Source organism: Podarcis cretensis (assembly GCF_951804945.1).
Source record: "Podarcis cretensis genome assembly, chromosome: 16".
NCBI classification, from domain to species: Eukaryota; Metazoa; Chordata; class Lepidosauria; order Squamata; family Lacertidae; genus Podarcis; species Podarcis cretensis.
Window position 1 is genome coordinate 28,701,727 of NC_137186.1, and position 27,217 is coordinate 28,728,943.

The following is a 27,217-nucleotide window of genomic DNA, read 5'->3' on the forward strand; positions in this document are numbered from 1 at the left end:
TCTTAAAAGGTTCAGTTTCAGAATCTCTCCCCCCCCCCTTTGCAAATTTTGCCACCTATTCCTTCAGGCTACGTGCTGATGTTTGGGCACGTTCAATCTTTCTAGGTACTTGCCTCTTGGACTGCCTATGTGAAACTGAGATGAGCAGAGCGAAAAGAGACGCGGGGCGGGGACAGTTCCGACCCGGAAACTAGGCGTTGCGTGTGCCACTCTACCCTGTAAGAAGTCTAGGAGCTCGTTCGCGGCGCGCGGATCTGTCGCGCTACGTCACTTTAGTGCACCCGCGGCGGTAGTCCCTAAGGGGAGGGGCGTGCTGGGGCGTTAGTGACGCGTTTGACCTGCGCCCTGACTGGCGACGGACGGAGCGGAGAGGCGGTGGGATTGAAATGCCGGAGGCGGGAGGAGGTGAGCGGCGGCGGCGGCGGCGGGTAGCCTCGCTGAGGAGGCGGAGGAGAGGCCCGGCACGTTGTCACAAAAGCCATGCGAGGCAGGCCCTGAGCTGCCTCTTCTTCTGGTTAGGGTTACTCGGGAGAAAGTCCCGCCGTGGCCTAGAGGGGCTCAAGTCCCCTCGGTCGGCGCAGGCTGAGCAGCCTCCCCGCCTCCCTCCTGGCGGGCTTCGCGCTCTGGAGGCCTCTCCGCGCCTAAGGCGGCGGCTAAACGGCAGAAAGTCTTTCGAAAGTGTTGTTTGTTTACTTGAGATATTTATATGCTGCTGTTTGCATTTTTTGGCTTAAGGGCTAGGACATGAATGCCATCATAGCAGCTTACAAAAATCAGTACTGCATTAAGAAGTAGCTTGCTTGCAATATTTATATATATATTGCCAGCAAGCAGCATATATATATATATATATATATATACCGTATTTTTCGCCCTATAGGACGCACCGTCCCATAAGGCGCACCTAGTTTTTTGGGGGGGAAATAAAGGAAAAAAATTATTTCCCCCCCAGGCGCGGGGCTGGGGCGGGGGAGGCCCGCCCGAGCTTCCCCCGGCCCCAGCCCCCAAACAGGCAGCTCTCTGCAAGCTGTGGGAGCTCAGCGCTGGCTCCCGCTGCTTGCTGAGAGGTCCGCGAAGCCTGGACGCGCTGAGCTCAGTGCGCGCAGGCTTCAGCACGCAGGCAACTCTCCGCAAGCAGCGGGAGCGCTCCCGCTGCTTGCGGAGAGGTCCGCGAAGCCTGGCGAGCGAGAGGGGTCGGTGTGCACCGACCCCTCTCGCTTTCCAGGCTTCACCAAAAGCCTGCATTCGCCCCATAGGACGCACACACATTTCCCCTTCATTTTTGGAGGGGAAAAAGTGTGTCCTATAGGGTGAAAAATATGGTGTGTATATATATATATATATATATATATATGTATATGTATATATATATGTATATATATATATATATATATGTGTGTGTGTGTGTGTGTATATATATATATACACACACACACACACACACACACACCCCAGACATACCATACGAGGGAAAAGGAATGTGAGGGAGAAGGGGGGGAGGAAAGCAAGCTCAAGCACAAGGTTTTAAAAACTGCAGCCACCACTAGTGGTGTTTCAGGCTGCCTTGCTTTCGGTAAAGAGTAGCTGCTCTTGTGAAGCACCCTGCCTCCAGTGTTAGAAACTGATGACTGATGTAGGAAAGCTAGTAGCTAAACAGCACCTTAAACCTAGGTTACGAGTGCAACAACAGAATGTTTAGGTGCTTTTTAAAAAAATAGCAATACAAAGCTTCAAATGAATGAACTGCAGCTGAAATCTTATGTTCATTTTTCACATGCTCCAGTCCTCATCTGAAGATTGCAAAAAAAACCCAACAACTAAAAACCAAAGCCATGCTCCTCCCCCCCCCCTGCCCAGTATTCTTATGAGGGTATTTTCTCTGGACTTCAGAGAGTGGCTGGAAGTGGGGAGGAAGAGAAAGGTCCTCCTTTCCTTCCACTCTGCAGTTTTAATCTGAAATCATAGGTGCCTCACTGTGCCCAGACCTTGGAAGCTGCTCATGCTAATGAAATTCCTTGTCACAAAATCTCAAATGCTGCCCACCTTGTCAGATCCAAGTGCAGGTGACAACATCCAGGGCAGTGCCTGCCACACACTCTTCCTTTCACACAGCGTACCTTGTTGGCAGTCAGAATCCTCACAGGAGGGGCTTTGATGGCCTTACTGTTTGAGCCACCCGAGAGCACTCTCCTCTCTCTCACACAGCCAGTTACATCCAGGAGCAGAGCTGGTGATAACATTCAGGTCAGGAGGCTGAGGCATCTCCAGCTATGCAGCATATAATAAATGGTATCAACCAACAAGGCTGAGGTCCGAGTTTGAGGCCTTTCTTTCTTTCCTCTTGGCAGCTTGCTGAAATGACACCACCATTTGGCCACATCCGAGGCACGGAGATGACTGCCCATCACTTTCCTCAGCACAGTTACCTCTTGGTAAGTAAGGGGGTTTCACAGCAGTTGATTTCTGTACTGTTTTGCCTTGAGTTTCAGAGCTGCTTTTGCATATTGGAAGGGTGGAGACTTGGGAAAGGGGCTCGTCCTGCTGGTTCTTGGCAAACTCATATCAGTATTGTGGGTAGACCAGGGCCTGGGTTCTTCACACCTCAGTTTGATCAGGTTGGGAATGACCTGCTCACAAGTTCTTTGATTTGTCTGAGGTAGATTTATTGTCTCTTCTGTTTAAAACAGGATAGCTTAAAGGCTGACTCTCTGAACAAGCCTTTCGCCCAGAGGTGCCATGATCTTGTGACTGTCATTGAAGATTTTCCTGCCAAGGTAGAAGGCTCATTACTTGTTCAGGCCTATAATATTTCCTTGGAGTGTATTGACCTTCTCTGATAATATATATATGTTGTCAGGGTAGGGCAGACTGCCCTGTTCACTCCTGCCCAATGGAGAGAAAACATGAAAGAACCCAGAGCAACCTCACATGTACCGTAAATACAGACACAACTACAAATCAAACTGACAAACTGAAATAGAGAGGAACTGACTAGAGGAATTCACCTTCATTTTGCTGATGTCTGCTTGTCAGGTTTTGTCCAGTATTTCCACTAGCTGTCAGTCTTGGGTCTCCTGGGAATAGTAAATTTGGCACAGATTGGTTTCTAGACAGAAAATGCCTTCTGTGGTTTGGAGCCCCTGGGAAGTCTTTGAGTCAAACAATGTGTATCTTTGTTTTGAGGTGACCCATAATAGCTTTTCTGTTTCTCTTCCCTTGGAAGGAACTTCATGCCATCTTTCCCTGGCTGGTGGAGAGCATCTTTGGCAGCTTAGATGGCATTATTTTAGGTTGGAACCTCCGTTGTTTACAAGGAAGGGCAAACCCTACTGAGTACAACATTGCCTTGGACTTTCTTGATGCTGGGTAAACCTCTTTATTCAGGAGGGCGGTGGGAAGAGCTCTGATGTGGTTCCAAGGGTTACCCCCTGTCCTTCTGAATGTTTTCTCTCTTGCTGCCTTTTTTTGGTAGAGGCCCAATGATGAAGTTGGTTTACAAGCTCCAAGCTGAAGAGTACAGATACGATTTCTCTGTCTCCTACCTTCCTGTAAGTATCTGGGAAAGGAGGTGATAAGATCCACACTACCACTTTGAATCCAGGATAAAATAGGCAGTTTAAGTTTCTAATCCTTTATGCGGAAGTCCCACTGATTTCATATGAACATGTTGAGATTAAAATGGTAAGTTTGAAACCTTTTCTGCTCTCTGCAGCACACAGATTCTGCCTGTTCCTCAGCTTGCTGAGCAGTGGGAGCTGAAGCCTTAAACTCTTGGGCTACAACACAGAAGGGGGAGGTTTAGGGCTCCAGAAATGGCTGTTGGCTTTCCACACCCCAGATCTCAGGGGGGCAAATGTTTGTACACCTTAAGGGCTGTTTCAGTCATAATTATGTGTCTTAATTATGCCATTGTTCTTTTCAGGGCCCAGTGAAAGCCTCAATACAAGAGCGGATTTTACCAGAATGTTCTTTGTACCACAACAAAGTCCAGTTTCCTCCATCTGGAGGCCTGAGCTTGAACTTGGCCCTTAGTATCCTTTGGGCAACAAGCCCAGAATCGTTTGTCTTCACGTTGTGTGTATGTTTGGGGCGGGGCACAAATCATGCAGTAGTTCAGTGATGCCAAACAGTCGGTGGTGAGAGGGAGACCATACTGATTCTTGCAGCTTTCCAGCATCATTTCTTTGTCCTCCGCTTAGCAAGGCCCTGGATGGAAATTGTGTTCCCTCTCCCAAAACATATGAGCAGCTGCACATTCCACTCCAACTTTACAAAACTGCTTGCCACACAAGCTGCTCCAAGGCGATTGCATATGAGTGGCTCCTCCAGGTGAAGATAAATTGCATGGAAAGCCCGTGGTCTGCCAGCTCTTAGAAGCCTGGGGAACAAGCGGATTGTTACACTCCCACCAGTTTCCCCACCATTGTGGAGGGAAGTCATTTTGGTTCTTTGCATGGCTGCAGCCTGCAAACTCTGATCTTTCTCAGCGTCTATCTTGGATTTCTCCCTCAGATGTTTTTTCTTCTGTTTTAGCTGCATTTTTAAGTGTCTTGCCATGTTGATAAAGTGTTTAACAAGAAGGGGCACTCCCTCCTTCACACCCAAATCCTGAGAATAGAATAAAACACTGACTATTGACACTTGGTTGGATGGTCTTGAATGGCCAAGACTTGATGCTTCTTCATGTTTTCTGTTGGACTTTATCCTTGACTCTGCTGCCAGATCCCTTTGAATATTACATGTTCTACTTTGCATTAAGCCTAATTACACCAAAGGTAAAGAAAAAGGCAGCTGCTTCTTTCAATGCATTGCCTACTGTTTGCTATGCAAATGAGATGAGAAGTTGCAGCCTAGTTTTGTGCCTCTTGGGGTTTATCCCTTGTTGACCCACCTCTCCCTCCCCCTCCACACTTGCCGTGATGTTTGGTGGTGTAAAGTCAATATTTGTATAAATAGCTTCTTAAAGTGCTTGAAATACTCTGCCTGTTGGTCTTTCCCTTGGCACTAAAGTGTGCTTAACCGTTTCAGCTTGTCACTTGAATGCTTTGCACTAAGAAGAGAGTAGCAGGGGTGTAGGGTTGCTAAACAAGTGGGGAGAGGGGGACTGAGCCCTGCAGACTTGCCCCTTCCTAGCAGGTCCTCACTGCCTCTGTTGTTGAACTCTCACTGTAGCACGTTGTGCACCAGGCTCGTTTCTCACAAAACAGCAGAGAGAGTGGTAAAATCTGGGCATGGACCATGCCAGGCTGTTGGTGGGAGCTACCGTCATAGAGGAATGCTCCTCCAGAGGAAAACAGAAGAGGAGCTGGGCATAGTGTAATAGAAAATTATGCTTTTGAGTAGCTTGAATTTTTTAGGCTTACCCATAAAGTTCTCTATTTGAGTTGATACCGTAAGAGGAATGACTTGGGGTTCTCTCTCCTCTGTGTTTCAGAACATCTCCACAGCCTATCATATCAGCATGTCCAACAGTGCTTACTTTGTCCTAGTGGATCGGTACTTGAAGTGGTTCCTGCCCACAGAAGGGATTGTCCTTCCACCCCCCTCCTCTTCCGATGCAGGAGGGGCTGTCCCATCACCTGCTCCCCGGTGAGTACTTGTCCTAGTTTTCCAGATTACAGGTTCACGGTGTACAAAGATGGTAGCAGGAGTCATCTCTATATCCCAGCCAACAGTAGCTGAATTCTAAATTTCCATCCGAAATGGAGACAACCCAATTTTGGGGAGGGGAAAAAATAAAAAATGCTGTTCTACACTGATGGAGGCCATAGTGCAGATTTTCCCCTGCTCCATTTTGTCCTTAGGCCCAACCATGACTACTCCCTCTACTATCCTGTTTGGGTGACCCTTTCTGGGGTTTTTTAACTTGTGTCTTTTCTTTCTCCTCCCCTCTAGATCTCCTGCAATGTCGTTCAGCTCCTACGGGATGCATCCAACAAGCCTTCTGAAAAGACATGTTGCTCACCAGACTTCGGTGAATGCAGACCCTGCTTCCCAGGAGATCTGGAGATCAGAAACCATGCTTCAGGTGTGCCCGGGAGGGAAGGAGGCTGTGGTGCAGTGGCTGCTCTGCCTGGCTGTTGCTGCAAGCTCTTCGGGGATATTGTGTTAGCTCAGCAGGGTGAGGGACAGACAGTTGTGGAATACCAGGCATACTTCTGGGCAGGGCCTGGGCAACTGGGGAAACACACCTTTAAGAAAAAGAAGAGTTTGCTTTGCCTGTGGGAGTGGGAGCCTGCCTCCCTCCCAAGTGTTGCTGGGTTACAACTCCCCATCCCCATCACTTTTGGACATGTGAGCTGCTGGGAGTTAGAATCCAACAATATCTGGAAGGTTACAGAGGTGTGTCTGATTAAATGGTTTTTTCTGAGGGGTTCAAGGAATCAAAAAGGGTTTTAGGGGTAGGCCTTCATTGTAGTTACCTGCCTTTTAGTACCTTTCTGCTGTTTTCCTGCCCCTGCCCCAGAATCCCAGGCTCTGGAGATCCCTAATCTGGGGGGGAAACAAGTCAGCTAACACAAACGTACCTGACCACTTGGTTTCTTGAACTTGCTACGTCCAACACTGATTTAGCTACGTCTTGAAACAGCTTCAGACCAGACCCCAGGAGCAGAAATCACTCCAAAGGCCAGCTCTGGCTACTGCTGTAGTAGGTTCTTTGTTCCTATTCAGGCAGGTGAACAAGTTCTTCTCTTCCTAGGTTTTTGTTGAAATGTGGCTTCATCATTACTCCCTGGACATGTACCAGAAAATGCAATCCCCTCACATCAAGGTAAGGGGCTGAGCTTGGGCATCTCTTGCTTGCTGGCCTGCCAGTTTGAGGGGCTGCAGGGAAAAGCAACTGCTGCTGTCTAGCTCTGTTCTCTGCTTAATGACAGGAGCTGCTGAGTGAGGAGAGGCTGTTGGCACTTAAATAAAAGCAAGTGAGGGTTGAAGTGGGTTTCTTTGATACATCAGCACTCGAGAGAGGAATTCCAGTCAATGGAGAATGGCTTTGCTTTATGTCAAAGCTGAGGGAGCTGGATTCCCGCAGATGCCAATTGCATGTCTTGGAATGTCTGTGTTGCTTGAGTTAGAAATAGTGAAAACTGCCTGAGAGGAAAGACATGAATTTGGTAGGCAGTTTTTCGCAGGCCCTAATTATGATGCTAGGGAAAGTTCTCAGCAAACACTGCTCTCCAGTGCAACTTTTTATTGAATTTTTGTTGTTTACAAAAACATGTAGACACTGAAAAAACAGATAAGCAACAAAGAAAAAAAAGCGGGGGAAGCAATACAGAGTTGCAGAATGAAATAACAACAGCAAGCCAGTATACCAAATGACAATCATACTTCACTGAATATCAGATGGTATTTAAACATTGGTGGACCTCTGTGGGTGAAGGTTCTCTGCCTGCAGGCTGGGAGCTGTAAAGGGTCATCCCTAAACCTTAGCTTTTTTTGCTTGAGGGATTTATGTTGAACTTGATAATGTTTACTGTGATTGTTGCAAGAACTCACAGGGGTCAGCAAACTTTTTCAGCAGGGGGCTGGTCCACTGTCCCTCAGACCTTGTGGGGGGCTGGATTATATTTTCAAAAAAAAAAAAAAATGAACAAATTCCTATGCCCCACAAATAACCCAGAGATGCATTTTAAATAAAAGGGCACATTCTACTCCTGTAAAAACACGCTGATTCCCGGACCATCCACGGACCGGATTTAAAAGGCAATTGGGCCGGATCTGGCCCCTGGCCTTAGGTTGCCTAGCCATGGTTTTGTTGAATTTGCAGTGTCCCAAGCACAGCGGAATGATGAGGAGTACGTGCCACATACTCTATATTACTTTATTTACACTTCAAAGCTGGTAGATTACAGAAAAACATCTTGCCTCTGCCGGAGCAGAGAAAGCATCCTCTCTCCTCTAAAGCACGGAGAGAACACAGTGTGAACAGTGAAAAACAGGAAACCAGTGTACGTCACATCCAGTCTCCTTTCCCGTGGGAAAACCCAACAGCAATTGACTGTGGAATGTAAACACCTGTCTCGTGACAAGCACTTTCGCTGCACAGTGAAGGAAGCAGAAACCAACATCCTCCCCCTTTCTGTGAACATCACTGGGCAGCGTGTTCGTACAATATCAGTACAAACCCAACTTCTGCACATAGGTACAGTGTTGATCCCTTGATACAATCTTGGACAATACATCAGCAGGAATTTCATTACCTGTCATATAGGACACCGTTACGAGTCCCTTCTGAATACGTTCCCTAGCATGTTGCACCTTCAATTGCAAGTGCTTCGTGCTTTGCTTACAACCTTCAGAATTCAGCAAAGCCAAACATGCTTTGTTGTCCTGGTAAACCTGGATTGGACATTTGACAGGAATTTTCATGTCTTTGCATAATTGTAACAACCATTCACAATCCTTAAGTGAATAAGACAGTGCATTCAGTTCAGCTTCACAAGTACTTAAGCTAACTGTTGTTTGCTTCTTGCATGACCAATCAAATAGACCCTGATTGTACATATAGCAAACTCCAGACGTGCTTTTCCTGTCTGTAGTGTCACTTCCAAAACTTGCATCTGCAAATATCTCAAGACCACCAGACTTCTGATTGTTAAATCTCAGTCTGTAATGCATAGTGCCTTTCAAATAGCGCGCTATACGTTTCAGAGCTTTCCAATCCTTAACAGTAGGATTGTTGACTTGTCTGCTTAGCAAATTACAGCTAACAGCAATGTCTGGTCTTGAACATCTGGCAATGAAGTTTAGCTTGCCTAGCACACTTCTGTACAGTGTAGTGTCAGAAAATGCTTCTTCAGTGTCATCTACCTGATAACCTGTTGTCATCGGTGTGTCTACGGGGTTAGCATCCATCAGGTTTAGTTTGCTTAACACATCAGCAATTTTCTGTGACTGGTGTACTAGAATGTTACCATCTTGATCTCTATTTCCAGAGATAGGTAGTTGTTTACCTCACCAAGATCTTTCATGTCAAAGTGCTCTTTCAGTTGAGCTAGGGCGTTATTGTACATTGTGACATCCTTCCAAAAGAATAAAAGATCATCAACATAAAACAAACAATACAGTTTCTTTTGCCCCTCCTCTTTGACAAATACACATGGATCAGCTTTCCCTTGCTTAAAACCTAGAGAAAACAATGCTTCAGTGAGTTTTGTGTGCCAACACCGTGCACTTTGTTTGAGACCATAAAGGGACTTTTTCAGAGCACAAACAAATCCCTGTTTTACCTGTACACCATCAGGTGGAAGCATATAAAGTGATTCATCTAGAGATCCGTACAGAAAAGCTGTATTCACATCATGGTGACTAATGTGTAGATTCTCCTCTGCAGCTAGCTTGAGCATAAGCCTAATGCTCTCATACCTCACTGTGGGTGAGTAGGTCTCATGATAGTCTTCACCTGGTACTTGTGCAAAACCTCTGGCTACCAATCTGGCTTTGTGTCTGACTATCTTGCCATTTTGATCTGTCTTTGCTTTGAAGACCCATTTGCTTCCAAGCAGTTTCATTCCTGGAACTACTGGAACAAGTTCCCATGTTTTGTTCCTTTCCAAGGAATCAAGCTCAGCCTTCATGGCATTTAACCATGGCTCAGCTTCCTTTGAATCCAAATCCTGGATTTCTTGGAAACTTGAAGGTTCAAATACCTTCTTGGAGCTTTTAACAGCTGTTACTGCTATCTTAGCAAACTCATCAGCAAATCTCTTTGGAGGTCTGCCTTTCGTGGCTCTTTGTGACCTGCGAATTAGCCTTAAGTCTTCAACACTTTCCTCTTCCTTCTTAGGAGAAAAGTGGCCTATTGTGAACAATGGTTCCTCCAATTCTTGATCAGAGCTTTCAGAGGGTCGCATAGAGGCTTTCGCACTCTTGAAATCCTCTGAATCACCCGATTCAGTTTCAGACTCAGAATCAGAACCTTCATCAGTGGGTGTGGGTTGCTGTGGCTGCTTTTGACTATCCTCAGTCTCATCACTGTCATCAGGATAACATTGGAAAATTCCCACATTCTCCCCCCACTTGGCATTGTACTCAACACTTCTTGTGAGCTTAATTGTCTTTGAGTCAGTCATCATTATTCTGTAAGACCCTTTCTGATAACCTAGAAAGATACCATGCAATCCACGCTTGTCTAACTTGGAGCTTTGTGGTGTGTGAACCCACATGTCAGAACCAAAAATTTTCATGTGTTTGATGTATGGCTTTTTTCCAAACATCTTCTCATAGGGGGTACAACCAATCGCTGAAGATAACCTGCGATTATAACTGTAAACAAAACACGAGAGAGATTCGGCCCAATAACTCTCTGGAAGATTGGCATCATGCAGCAAGGTTTTTAACCCTTGAAGCAATGTTTGATTTGCCCTCTCGCAAAGTCCATTCTGCCATGGCGAGTGAGGACTAGACAAATCGTGTTGAATTCCTTTCTCAGATAGAAAAGCTTCAAACTGCTGAGAAGTGAATTCCCCCCTGCGATCATTGAAAAGAATTTTTATCTTCTTACCATGCACATTTTCCAACCAAGCACAGAATTCCTTGAACCTTGGAAAAGCCTCTGATTTCTGCTTGAGATTGTACACACAAATATACCTGGAAAATGCATCAATGAGAACCATGAAGTACTTGTTTCCACCCAAAGAGGGCGCTAGTGGTCCAACCAAATCAGCATGAACAATTTGGTATGGTTCTGTAGCTTGCCTACTAGACACCTTACCTTTCGCAGCCATTTTCACCTTGTTTGCTGCGCATGCCTTGCACTTCATGTGGTACCTGCAGGGTTTAATAGTCATACCTTCAACCAAGGCAGGCATTTTAGATACTGCCTCAAAATTCAAATGACCAAATTTTCGGTGAAAATCATGAATACATTCTGCATGCAAACTTTTGTTAGAACCTGCAATGCAACAAGTTTCATCCTGCACAACATCATCATAATACAAAACATACAAACGATCAACATATTCAGCATGCAATACATAATCATTTTTCTTTGTGATGATGCACCTTTTGTTCTTAAAGGAAACGTCAATTTTCCGCTCATCCAGCTGTCCAACGCTGAGCAGATTATGTTTGGCATCTGGCATCAGCTCTGACAGGTACGTAAAGCACATCTTTTATCGATAAGTCCAAACTGTGAAGAACAACAGTTCCGTAGCCTTTACTGGGGATTGTGTGGTCATCCGCCTGGTGAATTGCACCCTCCTGCGGTGTAAAAGACACGAACAGTCGCTTATCGTTGCACATGTGGTGCGTTGCAGCCGAATCAACAACGAAGAAAGATCTAGACGTCTTCTGGACCTTTGCAACCTCTGGAGTGAAGCGTGAGACCATTGCCTTGTGCTGCGTTGTCCTGGACACCGGACCTTTGCCTTTGCTCTGGCCTCTTCCACGCGATGAGCTTCCACTGCGCTGCTCTGTCTTGGCCCTGGGATATCTGCATTCCCTCTTCATATGGCCTAGACGTCCACACGAGTAGCATTTCACTGCCTTCAAAGCTTTGGCGCCATCTGGTGGTTCCACTGCACTCTGGGATGACATCTGTGAAGACTCCCCCTTACCCATGCAGCTATCACCCTGGCGGTCTGCTTTATTCTGAATCATGGCAGTATCACAAGCTACTCTGAGCTGAGCATGTGGCTGATTGGCATCAGATTCCCCACGTGCATCAGCCAGCCTTCTGCAGCTAGCCATCATGACTCTGGTATTAGCCTTCTGCAGCATTAAATAAGCTGCGTCTCTGCTGCTTCAAATCAAGCTGCTTTATACAAGCTGCGTCTGTGTACAGCTGCAGCTGCTGCATTCCAAAAGCAAGTTTTAAAAGGTACTTTCAGTTTCCCCCAGCATAGGAGCTTGTTCTTTTGAGCCTTTGCCTGTGCCCGGCAAACGGCCTTTTAAAAGTTCAAAGTCCAGCCATAAAGCCATTAACTAGGAGCTGCCAGGCTGCCCGGAGCATTAGCACATACCTCATCAATCATCTTGACGCGCAGAGCAGATACCGTCCGATCCGTCCCTCTGCATTCCGATCCTTTTGCCGGCATTCAGATGACTGCGTCTTTCTGGGCCCATAACCAAAGATGTTGAATTTGCAGTGTCCCAAGCACAGCGGAATGATGAGGAGTACGTGCCACATACTCTATATTACTTTATTTACACTTCAAAGCTGGTAGATTACAGAAAAACATCTTGCCTCTGCCGGAGCAGAGAAAGCATCCTCTCTCCTCTAAAGTACGGAGAGAACACAGTGTGAACAGTGAAAAACAGGAAACCAGTGTACGTCACATCCAGTCTCCTTTCCCGTGGGAAAACCCAACAGCAATTGACTGTGGAATGTAAACACCTGTCTCGTGACAAGCACTTTCGCTGCACAGTGAAGGAAGCAGAAACCAACAGGTTTAGTATTACTCTAATGCTAACCTGGAGTCTCTTGCATAGAGAACCTGGGGCAGATTGGGGATTCTGCTGGTACACCACCCACCCACCCCCCTGCCTGAGTTGATAGAGACCATCTCTGATTTCGTGTTGGGATAGTTTCAACTTCCATGGTAGTTCAGGACTTTGTGGCTGCCATGGGGGCTGCCCCAGCATATCTTCGCCCTTGATCAGGCAGAAGTATGGTAGCCTTGAGTGTAAGAGAATCAACATATTTCCTCTTGTTGTGGTTGGATCATTTCCCATTGAGGTGTGGACTTCCTGCTCTGCAAGTGTGGGGAGACCTGGAGGTGAATGGATTCATATTCCAGAGGCCTTAGGTGGATATTTCTGCTGGTGTGCCTGGATCTCAGGAGAGCCTGGCTGTGGGATACTGAGCTCTTCTTCTCCCAGGTGGCCAAAATGGGGATGCAGGTGGTTATGCAAGAAAGGGCTTCTGTGATGGTGGCTCTCCAGTTATGGAATGCTCTCCTGGGAAAGAGATGCTCACATGTCCCCTGAAATGCAGTCTTGTCAGAACTAGGTGAAGAACTTTCTGCTTTCCCAGGATTTCCAGTTTCCTTTTTAAACCCAAGTTTTAGTGCTTTGTAGATACTTGGTTTCTTTATCGCAGGTTTTATTCTGGTGGTGTTTTAAAATTTGTTTCTGATTTTATGTGCTATGCTTTGCATTTTCCTTTCTGAATTTCACCCAGAGAACTTTTTCTTCCATTGGTGGTGTAAAAATGTTGCAAGTAAATAAAAACACCCTTGTATTGCCAGCGGTGGTGGTGGTGGGGTTTGAGGGCTTGCTTTAGTTAGGATTTGAACTGAAAACGTTACACTTTCCTTTCTGAATGCGGTGGCATCAGCTCTTACTTAATTTTACTGGATTTCTAGACTCACACATACACACATCCTTCACCCTAAAGTCTTGGGAATATATGTGAGTAAAATCACTTAAAAAGTCAAGCCACCAGCCCTAAACAGTCATATGTTAATCAACTGCACCTGTCATCTACTGAAGCCTGTATGCTTGGCAGTTCTCAGCAAAGTATTTCTGAGTGTGCATGACATTGTATACAGTTAACTCCACTTCTTCTGCCCTCAAAAATGCCCGTCTTTTCTCTCCTCCCCCAGTCTCATGCTCACTTGCCATCCTGTTTGTGTTTCTCCACATGCTGTTGCAGGGAGGGAGGCGTGTGGCATCATTGTTGGTTGTGTGTATTCTGTTTGCATCCCATATTTTAATATCTGTGACACTTTCTAGTGCCAGCTGCTACTGTGCTGCATTTCTAAATTTGAGAGTCGAGGGCCAGAGATCCAGGAAAAGCAGGGCCTGGGGATCAGCCTACTTAGATCCAGATTTGCCATGTATACATACACTTTGTTTTGGCTTTCACTCTCTTGTGGCAAAAACGGCCTTCCCTCTCTCCATCCTCCCCTAACTGATCAGCTTTGGAGGCTGACTTGAATATTTTCTCTTAATGTTTTCATAGGGAATCAAGAGTTCCAGGCCCACAGTTGCATATTCTGCAGTGCAGGGAGGGGGGATGTTTGCATTGGAGCCTTTGCTCCCAGTGGCTTGAAATCCTTGGTGTTTGTTTACCAGGCTACGTGCCCTTGATTCGTTGCATCCTCTCCTGCAGCTGCTTTGCCTCTTCTTTTACCTGAATTTGGCTTGGCCTGGCCTGGTGTACCCTTGATCAGATTAGCGCACACCCAGCAGGTGCAGGTGCAGGACTCCTTGTGTGGCTGCTTTGCCAGGGCCCAGTGGCGTTTGTGGACACACACACAGAAGGCCACAAACACTATGCAAAAGCTGATTGGAAAAGTCCTGGTAAATCTTGATACTCATAACTGTGACTTGGGTTTCCTAGAATCCATTTCTTGACGTTAAATTTTAACTCTTGCTGAAAAGTCTCGATACACCTCCACAGTTCCAGGAGCCAAAATACGTGTAAGAACTGCCTTGCTGGGTAGAGAGAAATCCCAGCTTCTCTCCAGTTTTGCCATTTTGAGCCAAACACTTCTGATAAGCCTTCAATCCAGGAGCCCCCAGCCCTGCCTGCCTAATACCTCTCTGCTCTCCCTCGCTGCCAAAACACCTTGGCGTTTGGGTTCCAGAGAAGAGCTTGCAGCCTGAAAATGTTTGCGCAACGTGAGAAAAGGGGGGTCAGACTTTGCTTGAGGCTATTTTGCGCCAAAGATGTGTTGCTGCTGTTGTGTGTCCCTCTTCACATTGCCTGCATTTGTCATTCATTTGTGACTCATTCTTGGGTTTTGCTTTTTGTTTTTTTCCTTGTCCCCCCTTCTTCCTGGGCTCATTCTCACTGGTTGTTTTTTCCTGTTTCTTTCCATTTTTGTGTTTGCCTCTTCTACCCCTCCTGCCCCCCCCTTTGTGTTGTGTCTCTCAGCTGGAGGTTCTTCAATACCGGCTCAGTATCTCCAGTGCCCACCGCAGTAATCCTGCCCAATCCAGCTTCCAGGCCCTTCACACATACCAAGTATTTTCAGTTTTCTTTTCTTTCTTTCTCCCTCCCCCCCCCATTTCATTTTATTTGTCTAGAAATTAAAAAGAAAAGATCCTTCCTACAGTTTGCAGTGTGGTGTGGGCAGACATTGGAGGTGTGGAAAAGTACATTCTGTGGGGCTGCTGTTGTAAAGAGGATTTTGAGAGTGACGTGGGCCTGCTCCTGTGGGCCTATTATTTCCCAGGGAGCACAGAAAACAATGCCAAGTCCAGGTGATGGATTTTCCCAAAGGTCACTCATTCTCCCACTTCCTTACCCTAGGCAGCAACAACCTCCTGCGATGCTCCACCCACACAAGGAGGGGGAAATGTATCGGGCTTCTCCTTTCTATGTAGTTGCCAGAGTCTGGTGACTTTGAGTGTGTCAGAAGCTGCCACAGCATTGCTAGGAAAGGAGCGTTTCCAGTTAGATCAGCTGGTCACGAGCTTGAGCGCAAAAGCCATTTATCTAGCAGCTTCTCCTCTCTTAACTCCTGAAATGTGCCACTGGGTGGTAACTGGAGAGAAAAGATGAAGCCTTTTAAGGCCCAGCCTAGCTTAGAACCGGTGGGGAACCTATGGAGAACCTCCAGACTACCTACCAGGTCCATCCTCCCTGACCATTGGCCACATGGACTGCTGGGAATCTCGGCAATATCTGGAGGGTTATAGATGCTGCCCATCCCTGGATTAGGAAGAGCACCGGGGTCTGCTTGCAAGTCTTGATGAAAGGAGAGGTTTGGAGCACCCCTTTGCCACAGATGTTTGCTTTGCTAACTGGGCTGTGTGCTGCTTTCTCACCTTGCTCCTGTCGATGAAAGAGGAGCTTGGGGACAGCATTAGTCCTGCCTTGATTAAGTGTGTATGTGGGTCTTTTTAAAATAAAAACACATACATACATCATCATAATCCGCTTCCAGTTAAGAGCAGCTGCACAGGGCTAAAAACCCCCATAGACAGCTTGAAAGGATTCATTTGGGGGACTGCATGTTTGCAGATCGTAACGAAAATGTGCATGCACAGATCATGGCTGCTGGGATTGGTTCTTTGTTTTCCTTCATCCCTTCAATTCCTTGGTGGTGACGGGGGCCAGTCAAAAAGGCATTGTGTGTGGTGTTCAGCCGTGAAGATCCTGCCTTTGTATTATTTTCAAGAGCAGCTTTCTAGTCTTCATGATTTAAAAAGTGGTTACAGCATCATCTTAGATGCTGGGAATTATTAGGAGTTTGCGGTGTTGGGATCACCTCGTGAATCTCCCGAAAAGTGAGATTTTTGGTGCATCCCATCCCACTGCCTCCTATAAAATGGGCCTCTTCACCGGAATTGTGGAGCAAGCAGAAAAAGTGTTCTACACCTCAGGGATTAAGGTAATAATAATAAGGTAATAAATATTTTGAGAGGGGAGAAAAATCTTGATCAGCTGGGATTCTCAGTTTAAGCATAGCAAAGCGGTTTTCCCCTCACTGTAGGGGGAAACATTTAGCTTTTGCAACATTGCTGCCCTGCAAATCCTGTTGTTTGCCATTGTGACGGGGGCTGTTGGAAGTCGGAAGTCCAGCCACGTTTGGCAGAGCTGTTCCAAGGCATTTTGCTGCCTAAGGTGGAGCAGCAAAGGGGAAGTATGTCACTGCCAGTTCGGACTTCATGAGCTTATTGGTGGAACTGGGGTGTGTGGGGTTTTTTTTTTTTTAACCCCGATATGTGCATCACTTAATGCTGCTTACATTGAAATGCACTTGTCATCCAACTGCCCATTCACCTAGTTTGGAGATATCATTTTGGAGCTCCTAATGATTCCTTTTTGTTTTAACCACCCTGAACAATTCGGTATCATGAACAAACCTTCCTTCCTCACTACTTACCCCTAAACTCCATAGGTGTTATATGAACAAGTTAAAAAGTACCTGTCCTCCTTCGGGGACCCTGTTTCTTTCATTCCACCATTGGGAGAACTGTCTTAATTCGTTCCCAGTCTCTGCTTCCTGTTCCTTAACCTTTCCTCAGTCCACAAGGGGATCCTTTCACTTATCCCGTTATTGCAAAGCTTCATTGGCAACATTTGGCTGGTGGGTGGATGCTGTGCTTGTGCTTTCTGCGGGGTGAGCGGTGGTGGCGGATGCCCTGAGTGTGGTCAGGAAGGCAAAATAGTTTGAGCCACTTTGTGAACAGCCCTGGGCAACTTAGTCAGAACTGTACTGGAATGAGTTGCTCACCCTCTTCTCAGCAGTAGGCGAAATTACCTTCCTACACACAGGATGGAAGTGTGGGACACACTTCACTTCTGCGATTTGGTTGGTCAGGAACTAAACTAAAGGGTCTGCGGACACCTCTTTGCTCTGCTCTGTAGCGCTTCAGCTCTCTTCGCCTTTTCTCTCCACACCCTCCTCCCTCCTGGCCTTCCTTTCTGGCAGGGAGAGGATTTACTCCTTTTTCCTCTTCTCCTACTCCTCTTCCTCTTGCTTCTGCTTCTGATCCAGGAGTCATTTAAGCCGACGGAGGAGCACGTCTTGGTCATCCGGCTACTCGTGAAGCACCTCCATGCTTTCAGCAACAGCCTGAAGCCGGATCCTGTTTCTCCTTCTGGGCATTCCCACACTGCCAGCCCCCTGGAGGAATTCAAGAGGTAGGTTTGTTCTAGGCTTGTTCAGGTCAGCACCATGTGCATCAGGGAGCAAGCATACAGGAGAGGGCCAGCTCTCATGATTTTTCTGTTCCATGAATCCTATCTCTGTTCCCTGAAGAAGAGAATGGAATAAAAATCACAGATTCCCTCTCTGGCATAAACCAAGAAACTAAGGACATTTCACAGCCTCCTTTTAAAAACACACACGCATGCATAGAGTGGACACCTCCTGTATGGCACCTTGAGCTGGAGAAGCCTCTCTGTTTCCATAAGGTAAAGGTAAAGGTACCCCTGCCCGTACGGGCCAGTCTTGACAGACTCTGGGGTTGTGCGCCCATCTCACTTAAGAGGCCAGGGGCCAGCGCTGTCCGGAGACACTTCCGGGTCACGTGGCCAGCGTGACATCGCTGCTCTGGCGAGCCGGAGCCGCACACGGAAACGCCGTTTACCTTCCCGCTGGTAAGCGGTCCCTATTTATCTACTTGCACCCCGAGGTGCTTTCGAACTGCTAGGTTGGCAGGCGCTGGGACCGAGCAGCGGGAGCGCACCCCGCCGCAGGGATTCAAACCGCCGACCTTTCGATTGGCAAGCCCTAGGCGCTGAGGCTTTAACCCACAGCGCCACCTGCGTCCCCTGCTCTGTTTCCATACCCAAATGTTATTCTTGCCTCCTGCTCTGCTTATCTTGGGGGGACCTCTCATGTGTTTGCAGGATTGTGATTCCCCGGTTTGTTCAGCAAAAACTCTACATATTTCTGCAGCACTGCTTTGGTCACTGGCCCTTGGATGCTTCATTCAGAGCTGTAAGTACCTCCATTCAACATTCTGTTTTGTGTGGACTGTGCTGAACAGAGGAGAGTGTTAGGGCCAATTTTTTCTAGCATGCAGATTTATATATTTTTTTCCATTCAATGTGATCATCAAACATGTGAGTGCAGCATGATTTGCAGATTGTGACCTCTGATGCAGAGTGGCTTGTTCTTGTAAATTTTGGGAATGTGGCCTTTTTTAAAAAAGCGGGATCAAGTTTCTAGTCCTCATAAAGCAAAGGAAAAAGCATGAAAATGTCACGATCTTTTTGCCAAAGGCTTCGAAAGCCAATAGGTGTCTGGGCTGGCATCCCAGTGGATAAGCATCACCTGGAATTTGTCTGGTGTTGCTTTTATAAAAAGGCCAACCCTGGTTTTCAAAACTGTTTTGCACCTACACCTCATGACAAGTGCTAAGGGCTGCATGGATAGCATAGGTAAGTCGGCACAGATTCTCAAGGAACCCTTTTTGTGCTAGGCGAAAGACCTGCTCATCACCACTTCTGACTCTGTCATCTCTGTATGTGTTGAGTGGTTGGGAAAGCCAGTAGGACAAGGCTGCTGATCCAAATCTTCACAAAGTCCATAAGTTCAGGGAAACTAGTTGCTGAACACAACTGTTCAGTGAAACTGACTGTAATGAAAAACTAAACTTCTTGTCCCAGGTACTGGAGATGTGGCTGAGCTACTTGCAGCCTTGGAGATATGCACCTGAGAAGCCCCTTCCGAGTGCTGAGTCGTCCCTGCCTCGCAGCGTGCCAGAGAAATGGTGAGTGTTAAGATGGTCTGAGTCACTGCAGATGGAGGGGAAACTCATCAGTTCCTGCAGTAAGCAGGTTGAGAGCCGTGTATGATGGTTCCAGGCCAGCCTTCCCCAACCTGGTGCCCCTCCAAATGCTTTGGAATACAAAAGGTCTGATCTGGGCAGTGACCCTTTGCCACTGGTGGCCACTTGTGTCCCTGTTTTGACTTGCGGGTGACTGCAGTGGTTGTGGGTGCCCACGTGGAGAAGCTTTGCTGTATCAGACTTGTCCCTGATTCCTGCTCTGCCCTTGTTAGTGAAGGTCATCGTCATGGAAGTAAGAAGAGAACCTGTCACCAAAATGAGGCGGCTTCCTAAGCCTCGTCTCCTTAAATTCTTGCCTGCTTGGAATGCACATTCTCCCAATTTGGAGGTGCTTACAGCATAATCTTGCAGGCCCACCTCCCTCAGTGGCAGGGAAAGGGCAGTCCTCTTGCTGGCTATGCAATATGTCTCTTTGTGTTCTTTTAAAAGGGCCTCTTTTGTTCAGGAGAACTTGTTGATGTACACCAAGCTCTTTGTCAGCTTCCTGAACCGAGCTCTCCGCACCGACTTGGTCAGCCCCAAGAATGCCCTGATGGTCTTCAGGGTGGCCAAAGTTTTCGCTCAGCCCAACCTTGCAGAAATGATCCAGAAAGGTAAAACAGAGCACACGAGAAACTTGCCCCGTTTCTGTCTGCCTCAGCAACCTGCCTGTTGCTTTTCCCTTTGCCAAATAGGAAAAGCCATCAGGGTGGACGAGGTGAGAAATCTGGCTGGCTTGGTTGCTTGTCTAAATCCCTTCTGACAAGCTCCTGGTGTGAGAGCCACTGCCACTGACCCAGTGAGAATAGAGGCTTAGAGTCTCCCAAGCCCATATCCTGCATGGCAACCTTTCTCAGCCCGGAGTCCTCTGCATAGTTTAGACTCCAGCCCCAGCATTATACAATCACAGTGTACAATGGGGCTGCGGAAGGCTGCTATATTGCATCATGGTGGCTGACACCTTTGCCTCCTGAGGGCAGCTGATCAGTGGTCATAAGATCAGTGGTCCTTTGGGGCTGCCAGTTCAAGGTGCTAGTAGTAACCTTGCAGCAGATTACATAGGGGCAATCATGTAAAAGCTGTTGCTTCCCATCCTCCCTTTACAGGAGAGCAGCTCTTTCTGGAAACAGACCTTGCCCTTCCTCACCGCCAGCACCGCCTCTTCATTAGCCCTTCGTCTCTCGGAGGGAGCTTCCTGTCCTCCCGAGCTCCGACCATCACAGATGCTTCGTTTAAGGTGAAGAGCCATGTCTACGGTCTTGAAGGACAGGACTTCCAATACAAGCAGATGTTTGGGCCGGAAGTCAGGAGCCTGGTAAGCTGCCAGTTGTGGTTCTTGTGACATTTTGGGAGGTGTGCCATGGTAGCCTTGCAGGTGCCAAGTCTAACATGTTGCTTAATTGGGAGGTTTGAAAGAGTGGAGATTCTTCCTGACAGGACCTCTGCAAATTGAGCCTTCTCTTACTGGACCATATGGGACGCGGGTGGCACTGTGGGTTAAACCACAGAGCCTAGGACTTGCCGATCAGAAGGTTGGTGGTTTGAATCCCCGCGACGGGGTGAGCTCCCGTTGCTCGGTCCCTGCTCCTGCCAACCTAGCAGTTCGAAAGCACGTCAAAGTGCAAGTAGATAAATAGGTACCACTCCAGCAGGAAGGTAAACGGCGTTTCCGTGCGCTGCTCTGGTTCGCCAGAAGCGGTTTAGTCATGCTGGCCACATGACCCGGAAGCTGTACGCTGGTTCCCTCAGCCAATAAAGCGAGATGAGCGCCGCAACCCCAGAGTCGGTCACGACCGGACCTAATGGTCAGGGGTCTCTTTACCTTTACTGCACCATAGCGACTTCCAGTGATTTGCAAACCAGAAGTCTAGAACCACCAGCATTTATTCTGACGTGTGGTTTGTCTCAGATCTCTTAAGACTCTTGTTTCCCACAATGCTTTCTCTGCCACTTGCTTGCTTGGTCAGGGCAAGCTTTATATTCCTGGGACCTCTGCCTTAGTTGCTTGCCTTGCTGTCTTCCATCAGGTGCTACGGTTGTCCCAGCTCATCGGCCAGGCCCAGCAGACAGCCAAATCCATATCAGACCACTCTGTGGAGGCCACAACTAGCCATTCCTTTCTTTCCTGGTTCCGCTTTGGTTCCACTGACTTGAACGGCTCCTACACAGGCAATGACTTGGACGAAATGGGGCAAGACAGTATTAAAAAGACAGATGAATATTTGGAGAAGGCCCTGGAATACTTTTGTCAGATATTTCGGGTATGGCAACAAAATATATCCCAAATATGTTTATTTGCAATGCAGGGTGGTTTGATTAATTTGTGGATGGGTGACCTTTGCAGGATCAAGGGCTGTATTCCCTCATGAGATTGGGGGAGGGGGGAGGGGAACCAAAGTCAAGTCTTTTCATTCTCCCTCCATTTATATTGGTATACACAAACAGCGCACCCTGAACCTTCAGGCTGCTATGCCGAGGAGCAACAGGAAGTAAGTAATCCTGGCACAATGCATACATGACACAATCTTTACCATTCTGGGCATCATGCCATGGTGGCTGGGTCACACATGTTTCTGGTTGCCTAAGACCCAGTCATAGAGGGATATTGGAAGTAAGATTTCAGCACTGAAATCTTGTGTTTTTGGGTAGCTCCCTCCTGCTGGCTCTCCCATTTCTTGGTGCAGTAGGGTTGCCCAGGAGACAGCAGATGACCTAAGGATTTCCCTTTTGTACATTTTGCTTTTTTTCTGTGTAGCAACTGCAAATTACTTGAGAGGCAAGCTTTTGGGAAAGTGAGTGTTCATAGAGCAGCCCTTCTTCGAAAATGATAAAAGTATTTTTTTGTGTGATGGTCTTCATTTCGAGGCATCTTGTCTCCACGCCTGGAGGGCTCACAGCTCTCTTTACTTCTGAGAGTTGGCTGCTTTGCTGTCCTAAGAAGTGGTCGGGGCAACCCAGTCAGATGGGCGAGGCACAGATAATAAAATTATTATTAACCTTCAAACTGATCAGAGAAAGTGAGGGGCAGAATTTGATCCCTCCCTGTGGTGCAAGCCCCAAGCCTGCCCATCTCTGCACAGTCTTATCTCTGATATGCCACTTTCTGGCCTCAAGTGTTTGAAGTGGCTTAGATGGAATAAGAGAGAAAATGGAAACAGGCTTACACTGTATGGAGAGATTTCAGCACTTGCTGCTATGTGTTTAGGCTACTTAGCTGCCAAGATGTGTCAGCTTGCCTTTTTGGTGTGTAGTAATTATATAAACTAATTTTCTTTTTTTAAAAAAAATAATATTTATTAAAGATTTCCAAATATAACAAAAAAAGAAAAACATCCAAATTTAAAACCTTATTTTCATTGGCTTCTTTCCAGGACTTCCCCTCCCCTCCCCCTCTTGTATTCCAGTTCTTTCAAATAGGTTCAACAAATTCTTACCCCAAATTTTAAAATTATTATCATTGGCCCAATTTAAAAAATATTTTCCCATCCCCTAAAATCGACCTGTTCCCTTCTGCGAGTTCCCCTCTTTAATATGCAATACAGATTAAGATAAACAGAAAAATAGAAAAAAGAATAAAATGTAATTTAACACCCTTTGGATTCCAAATTTCCCTCCCCCCCTCCCGGTTGCGTTCCCAATGTCCGTCACTGTCTACTGTCATCCTGGAGCTCCCACATCTAAACCACAGTCCTTCACCAATCTGCTTTGCCGTCTATTTATTAGTCTTTGCCGTCTTTTGGTCATCTTTGATTTCACATGTCCGATCTTGGAAGGAGTCTATCTTCCAACTTTATCCAGTTCTTGTTATTCTTGTTGTTCTTATTGTTCTCTCTCCTCCTCTTTTTTTTTTTTTTTCCCCTGCTCTCCTGCAGAAATGTTCTAATTCCAAAAAGTTTCTAATTCCTCTGCAGAGGCTTTGTTATTCAGGAACAAAACATTACGTCAAGTCCCTTCCATTCTTCAATAGATAAATCTATTGTCTCCTTTAGTGTGTAGACCTCTGTAGACAAAATAGTGTTCCATTTCTGCAGTTTCCCAGGCGATAAAAAGTCCTATTCAAATTCAATGCCAACAATACTTGTAGTGTCCCACAGCTCCTCTAGAGGGATTATAATAACTCAGTTTCCTTCCCGATCAGACCCAACAGTCAAAGTAACTTATTATTCCTTGTTTTAAACAATTTATATCCAATTTGTAACAAATGTGACCAGCAAAGTCCTCGTAACAAAGTTCTCTTTTTGTTCTTCCGCTTTGACAGCTCCTTTGACAGCTGTCAAAACCTCTATTTCTCCTCTCCTGGCGCTCTTACGGATCGCTTCCGGGGGGGGGGTTGCATTTTAGTTCACATTCCACTTTTCTCCTCCAGCCCAGTCTTATAATTTTCCATCGCGAAGTTAATAACTTTATCAAAAAAAAAAAAGTTGCGCTCGATCTTAGTTGTCAAATCCTTTGTTTTAGCTCCTCTACAACAGGGGGGAGGCTGACTTCCTTTTTGCACCTCCCCCGCTCGCTCCGAATTTTAAAAGAATTTTTCCCCTTTTTTAATCCAAGTTCCAATTACTCACGGGTTATTCTTTTAAAGCCCAAATTTTCAATGGAAGAAGTCAGCGCTCTCCGTCGAATGGCATGCGGCTTCGCTCGGCAGGGGAAGCGGAGGACTCACAGCACCACCACCCCCCCCCCCCGTCACCCGCTCCGCAGCCTTTAAAAAGGCTCCTTCGCGGGTCGGGGGGGCGCAAACGGTGCCCGCCGAGTCACCATGCCCATGGGTTTCAGCGCCCATGGTTTTTAAGGGTCCCCGCGTCGCCGGCGCGGTAGAACCCAGCCCCTGCCGAGCAGGCTCCCTCCGGAGCTCAGAGGGAGTCCGCCATTCGGCGATGGCGCCAACCCGGAAGTCATCTATATAAACTAATTTTCAAATTGATGTTTGCCAGTTGAACGAAGCCCAGCTGAGCCAGCTGATGTTGAACTGGGGGGCAGCTCAGGATAAGAATGGGAAGAAGCAGCTTCCAGACTGCATTGAGAGTGAAGACGGGCTGATTCTCACACCTCTTGGCAGGTACCAGGTAAGAGGGTAGCTGGCCTGGCCAGTTTTGCTAGGCTGCAGTCAACATTAAATTTTCAATAATCTTGTGAGTAGCTGAAGATTTGAGTCCAGATTAAGAGCCCAAACAACCCTTGTTCAACACTCCTTGGAAGGGTTTTAGAGGCTTAGGCCAACCCCCCGGACCCCACCCCAGTAGTGTTAGAGAGTTTTTGTGTTCTTTAATAGAATTCCTCTAAGAGGTACAGTGGTACCTCGAGTTACAAACGCCTCAGGTTACAAATGCTTCAGGTTACAAACTCCACTAACCTGGAAGAGTTACCTCGAGTTGAGAACTTTGCCCCAGGATGAGAACGGAAATCGTGTGCCGGTAGCACAGCAGCAGCAAGAGGCCCCATTAGCGAAAGCATGACTCTAGTTAAGAACAGTTTCAGGTTAAGAACGGACCTTTGGAACGAATTAAATTCGTAACTAGAGATACCACTGTGTAATACATCTTTGATTATTAACTTCAAAAAGAAAAACTGATAAAGAGTTGGATCTAATGGGGTTGAAAAGCAGGCCTGCTGCTGTAACCTTGCCTGAATTCTGCCTGTAGCACCTTTATGACTTAAATGAGTCTGCAATGGCCCAGCCTGTATAGCTCTTAAAATTCTGAAGAGCTGCCGCCTCGTAAAAAAAGTCTTGAAGCCTTTTAAGGGTACAACTTAAAAGTGCAACTGTTCTCCTAGATCATCAATGGCCTACGCAGGTTTGAGGTGGAGTACCAGGGAGATCCTGAGCTTCAGCCCATCCGAAGTTACGAAAGCTCCACTCTTGTGAGGCTGCTGTTTCGGCTGTCCTCGGCCATTAATGAACGAGTAAGTGCTGTACAAAATCTCCTTGCTGCTCTTCTGAGTCCGTATGTCCGAAACTCTACACTCTGGGTGTTCTTTCCACAATGCTTGCCCTGCTCCTTTCTGTTCGGAAGATTGACACCTTTCATTTCAATCTGTTGCTTTTCAAGGCAGTTTGCAAGGAACACACTGTAATCATATACCACCATAAACCCTGACACACACACCCAACAACAGCCCTTCATCTTCTGGATGCCTCCAGATTCTCCCTCCCTTCAGTCTCAGACCTAACAGTAATTGGAGCTGAGGCTTTTTCCTGGTAGTAAAGGAGGAAGCAAGCTGCTTTGGCCCATGAATGGGGCCAGGCTGGTCCTCTCCTTTGTGTGATCATCTTCCTGGAAGATGTAGGATGAAACCTCCCAGTGGATCTCCTGGTCCAGTGTCAAAGGCTGGAGAATGAATTTCACCCCTTAATGGTATCGGACCCTAGATGTGCTCCGTCCCCAAAGGTATCAGTCCCACTCCAAGAAAGCCAACATTCTCTGCTTGGGGAATTGCTGGTGCTCTTGGCAGCTTTAAACATATATGACAGATGTTATTCTCTGCCTTTGGCTTTCCTGAACAGCTGCATTAAAGGGAGCTTCTTTTGACTGCATTCCTAAAGCTGAAAGTGGGCTTGTGTGTTGGGCAGAATAGACTGATTCAGGGCCTTTCCAAGAAGACCTCTTAACAAAACCTATCAAGAAGTCGGTCCTTAATTTCTCATCATTCAGACATAAGTGTTTACCAAACATTCCTTATTTGCATTGACATTTTTTCCTCCATGCTTAGTTTGCAGACCAAATGGAGAGACTCTGTGCCAAGGAGAACTTCCTTGGCAGCTTCTGCCGCTACCATCTCACCAACCCCTCCCTCGTGGAAAAGGCCAGGCACAGCCCACTGAGCCAGCAGAGGCTGGGGCAGATTCAACAGCCAAGAGTCAGCCTTCGGTTTCTGGCAAGCTACAGGACTCTCCTTTCTTTACTCATGATATACTTCATTGCCTCGTGGTTCTGCATCAGTCCAGTGACCTGTACCTTCCTCCTCCTCCTGGGATACCTTTTCTATGCCACAGTTATGACTCTCCTGACTGAAAAGAGAAAGCCTCATCAACACTAACATTTTACTTTCATTCATTTATTCATATTGCTATAGGAATCCCCTCCCCTAAGGTCAGGGGCTCAGAAAGTAGGTTTTGGCTAATTAAGCCACAGGACTTTGATTTGAGCATCTTTTCTTGGGTTCAAAAACTTTAAATATTTTTAATGAAGCGGAACAGATTTGTGAACAGAAGGCTCTACTTTTCTAAAAGCTCTGTCAATCTGTAAATTTTGTTTTGATAAACTTTTTTAAAAACAAACAAACCACAGGCTCTATAGTGAAGATTTGGGTGGTGGTGGTGGTACAGCAGTGGGATTTGTGAGAATGAATCTGAAACAAGCAGCTTGGCTTAGCAGAAAAAAGTCAAGTGAATGGCAGCTTTTGAGCATCTCACACAAACATGCTGGCACACTTGTTTTACTCCCCATCATTGTAATGGGGCTTAGGCAGAGCATGTACACAATGGGGCATGTGCTCAGTGAGGTAGATAACCATGTGTCTACCCATTGCTTGTATTTTCATAAGTTACTTAAGAACAATCTGGTCAACAATCTCCCTTCCTGCTGTTTTGGGGCCTATTCACAAGTCCAAATAATATTACGGAGATCTTTTGCCTTGAAAGTAGATCTCTGTAGTGATGCAAATGCTTTGTCAAACATCTGGTTCCAGTTCAACCCAAACTTTACCAGCAACAATTCTGCAAGCTGGTGAAGCAGCAACAAGTCATGGAAAGCAGGGGGATTTCTTGAACTCACGCCATGTAAAATTTAAGGTGCTGGTATTTAGATTTCCTAGGAAGCTGAGAGCTTTGAGAGAATCTATGCAAGTGGAGGAACTGGTGAGTGATCCGAATGTAAGAAGAGCCTGTCAACTAAATCCAACCAAGGCATTTAGTCCAGCATTGTGTTCCCACGGTGACCAACCAGAAGCCTCTGAACATAACAGCCTTGTAATCCCCACCAGCTGGTCTGCAGAGCGGTAGCCTAGGTAAAGGTAAAGGTACCCCTGCCCGTACGGG

At 46.7% G+C, this 27,217-nt stretch overlaps 1 protein-coding gene across 2 annotated transcripts; it reads left to right on the forward strand.

The window, feature by feature from the left end:
* The first annotated feature begins 272 nt into the window (after positions 1 to 272).
* On the forward strand, positions 273 to 26,462 carry SMPD4 (sphingomyelin phosphodiesterase 4). Of its 2 annotated transcripts, XM_079956584.1 has the most exons (20): positions 273 to 405; positions 2,349 to 2,432; positions 2,688 to 2,774; positions 3,224 to 3,366; positions 3,473 to 3,548; positions 3,923 to 4,031; positions 4,723 to 4,775; positions 5,435 to 5,589; positions 5,896 to 6,028; positions 6,701 to 6,772; positions 14,828 to 14,917; positions 17,400 to 17,545; positions 18,257 to 18,347; positions 19,019 to 19,122; positions 19,630 to 19,793; positions 20,286 to 20,494; positions 21,207 to 21,440; positions 24,114 to 24,245; positions 24,955 to 25,083; positions 25,891 to 26,462. In XM_079956584.1, the coding sequence occupies exons 2-20, from the start codon at positions 2,358 to 2,360 to the stop codon at positions 26,215 to 26,217; spliced, it is 2,529 nt and encodes an 842-aa protein (XP_079812710.1). In that variant the 5' UTR covers positions 273 to 405; positions 2,349 to 2,357; the 3' UTR covers positions 26,218 to 26,462. The 2 variants fall into 2 exon arrangements, with proteins under 2 accessions (XP_079812710.1, XP_079812711.1); XM_079956585.1 differs by lacking the exon at positions 14,828 to 14,917.
* Positions 26,463 to 27,217: the final 755 nt, after the last annotated feature.

Bases quoted from the DNA above. Each gene is read 5' to 3' on its own strand.
- SMPD4 (XM_079956584.1), top strand. From the start codon at position 2,358: ATGACACCACCATTTGGCCACATCCGAGGCACGGAGATGACTGCCCAT. The intron at 5,590-5,895 runs GTGAGTACTTGT...CCTCCCCTCTAG, and splicing joins GTCCCATCACCTGCTCCCCG to ATCTCCTGCAATGTCGTTCA. The intron at 19,794-20,285 runs GTAAAACAGAGC...CTCCCTTTACAG, and splicing joins TGCAGAAATGATCCAGAAAG to GAGAGCAGCTCTTTCTGGAA.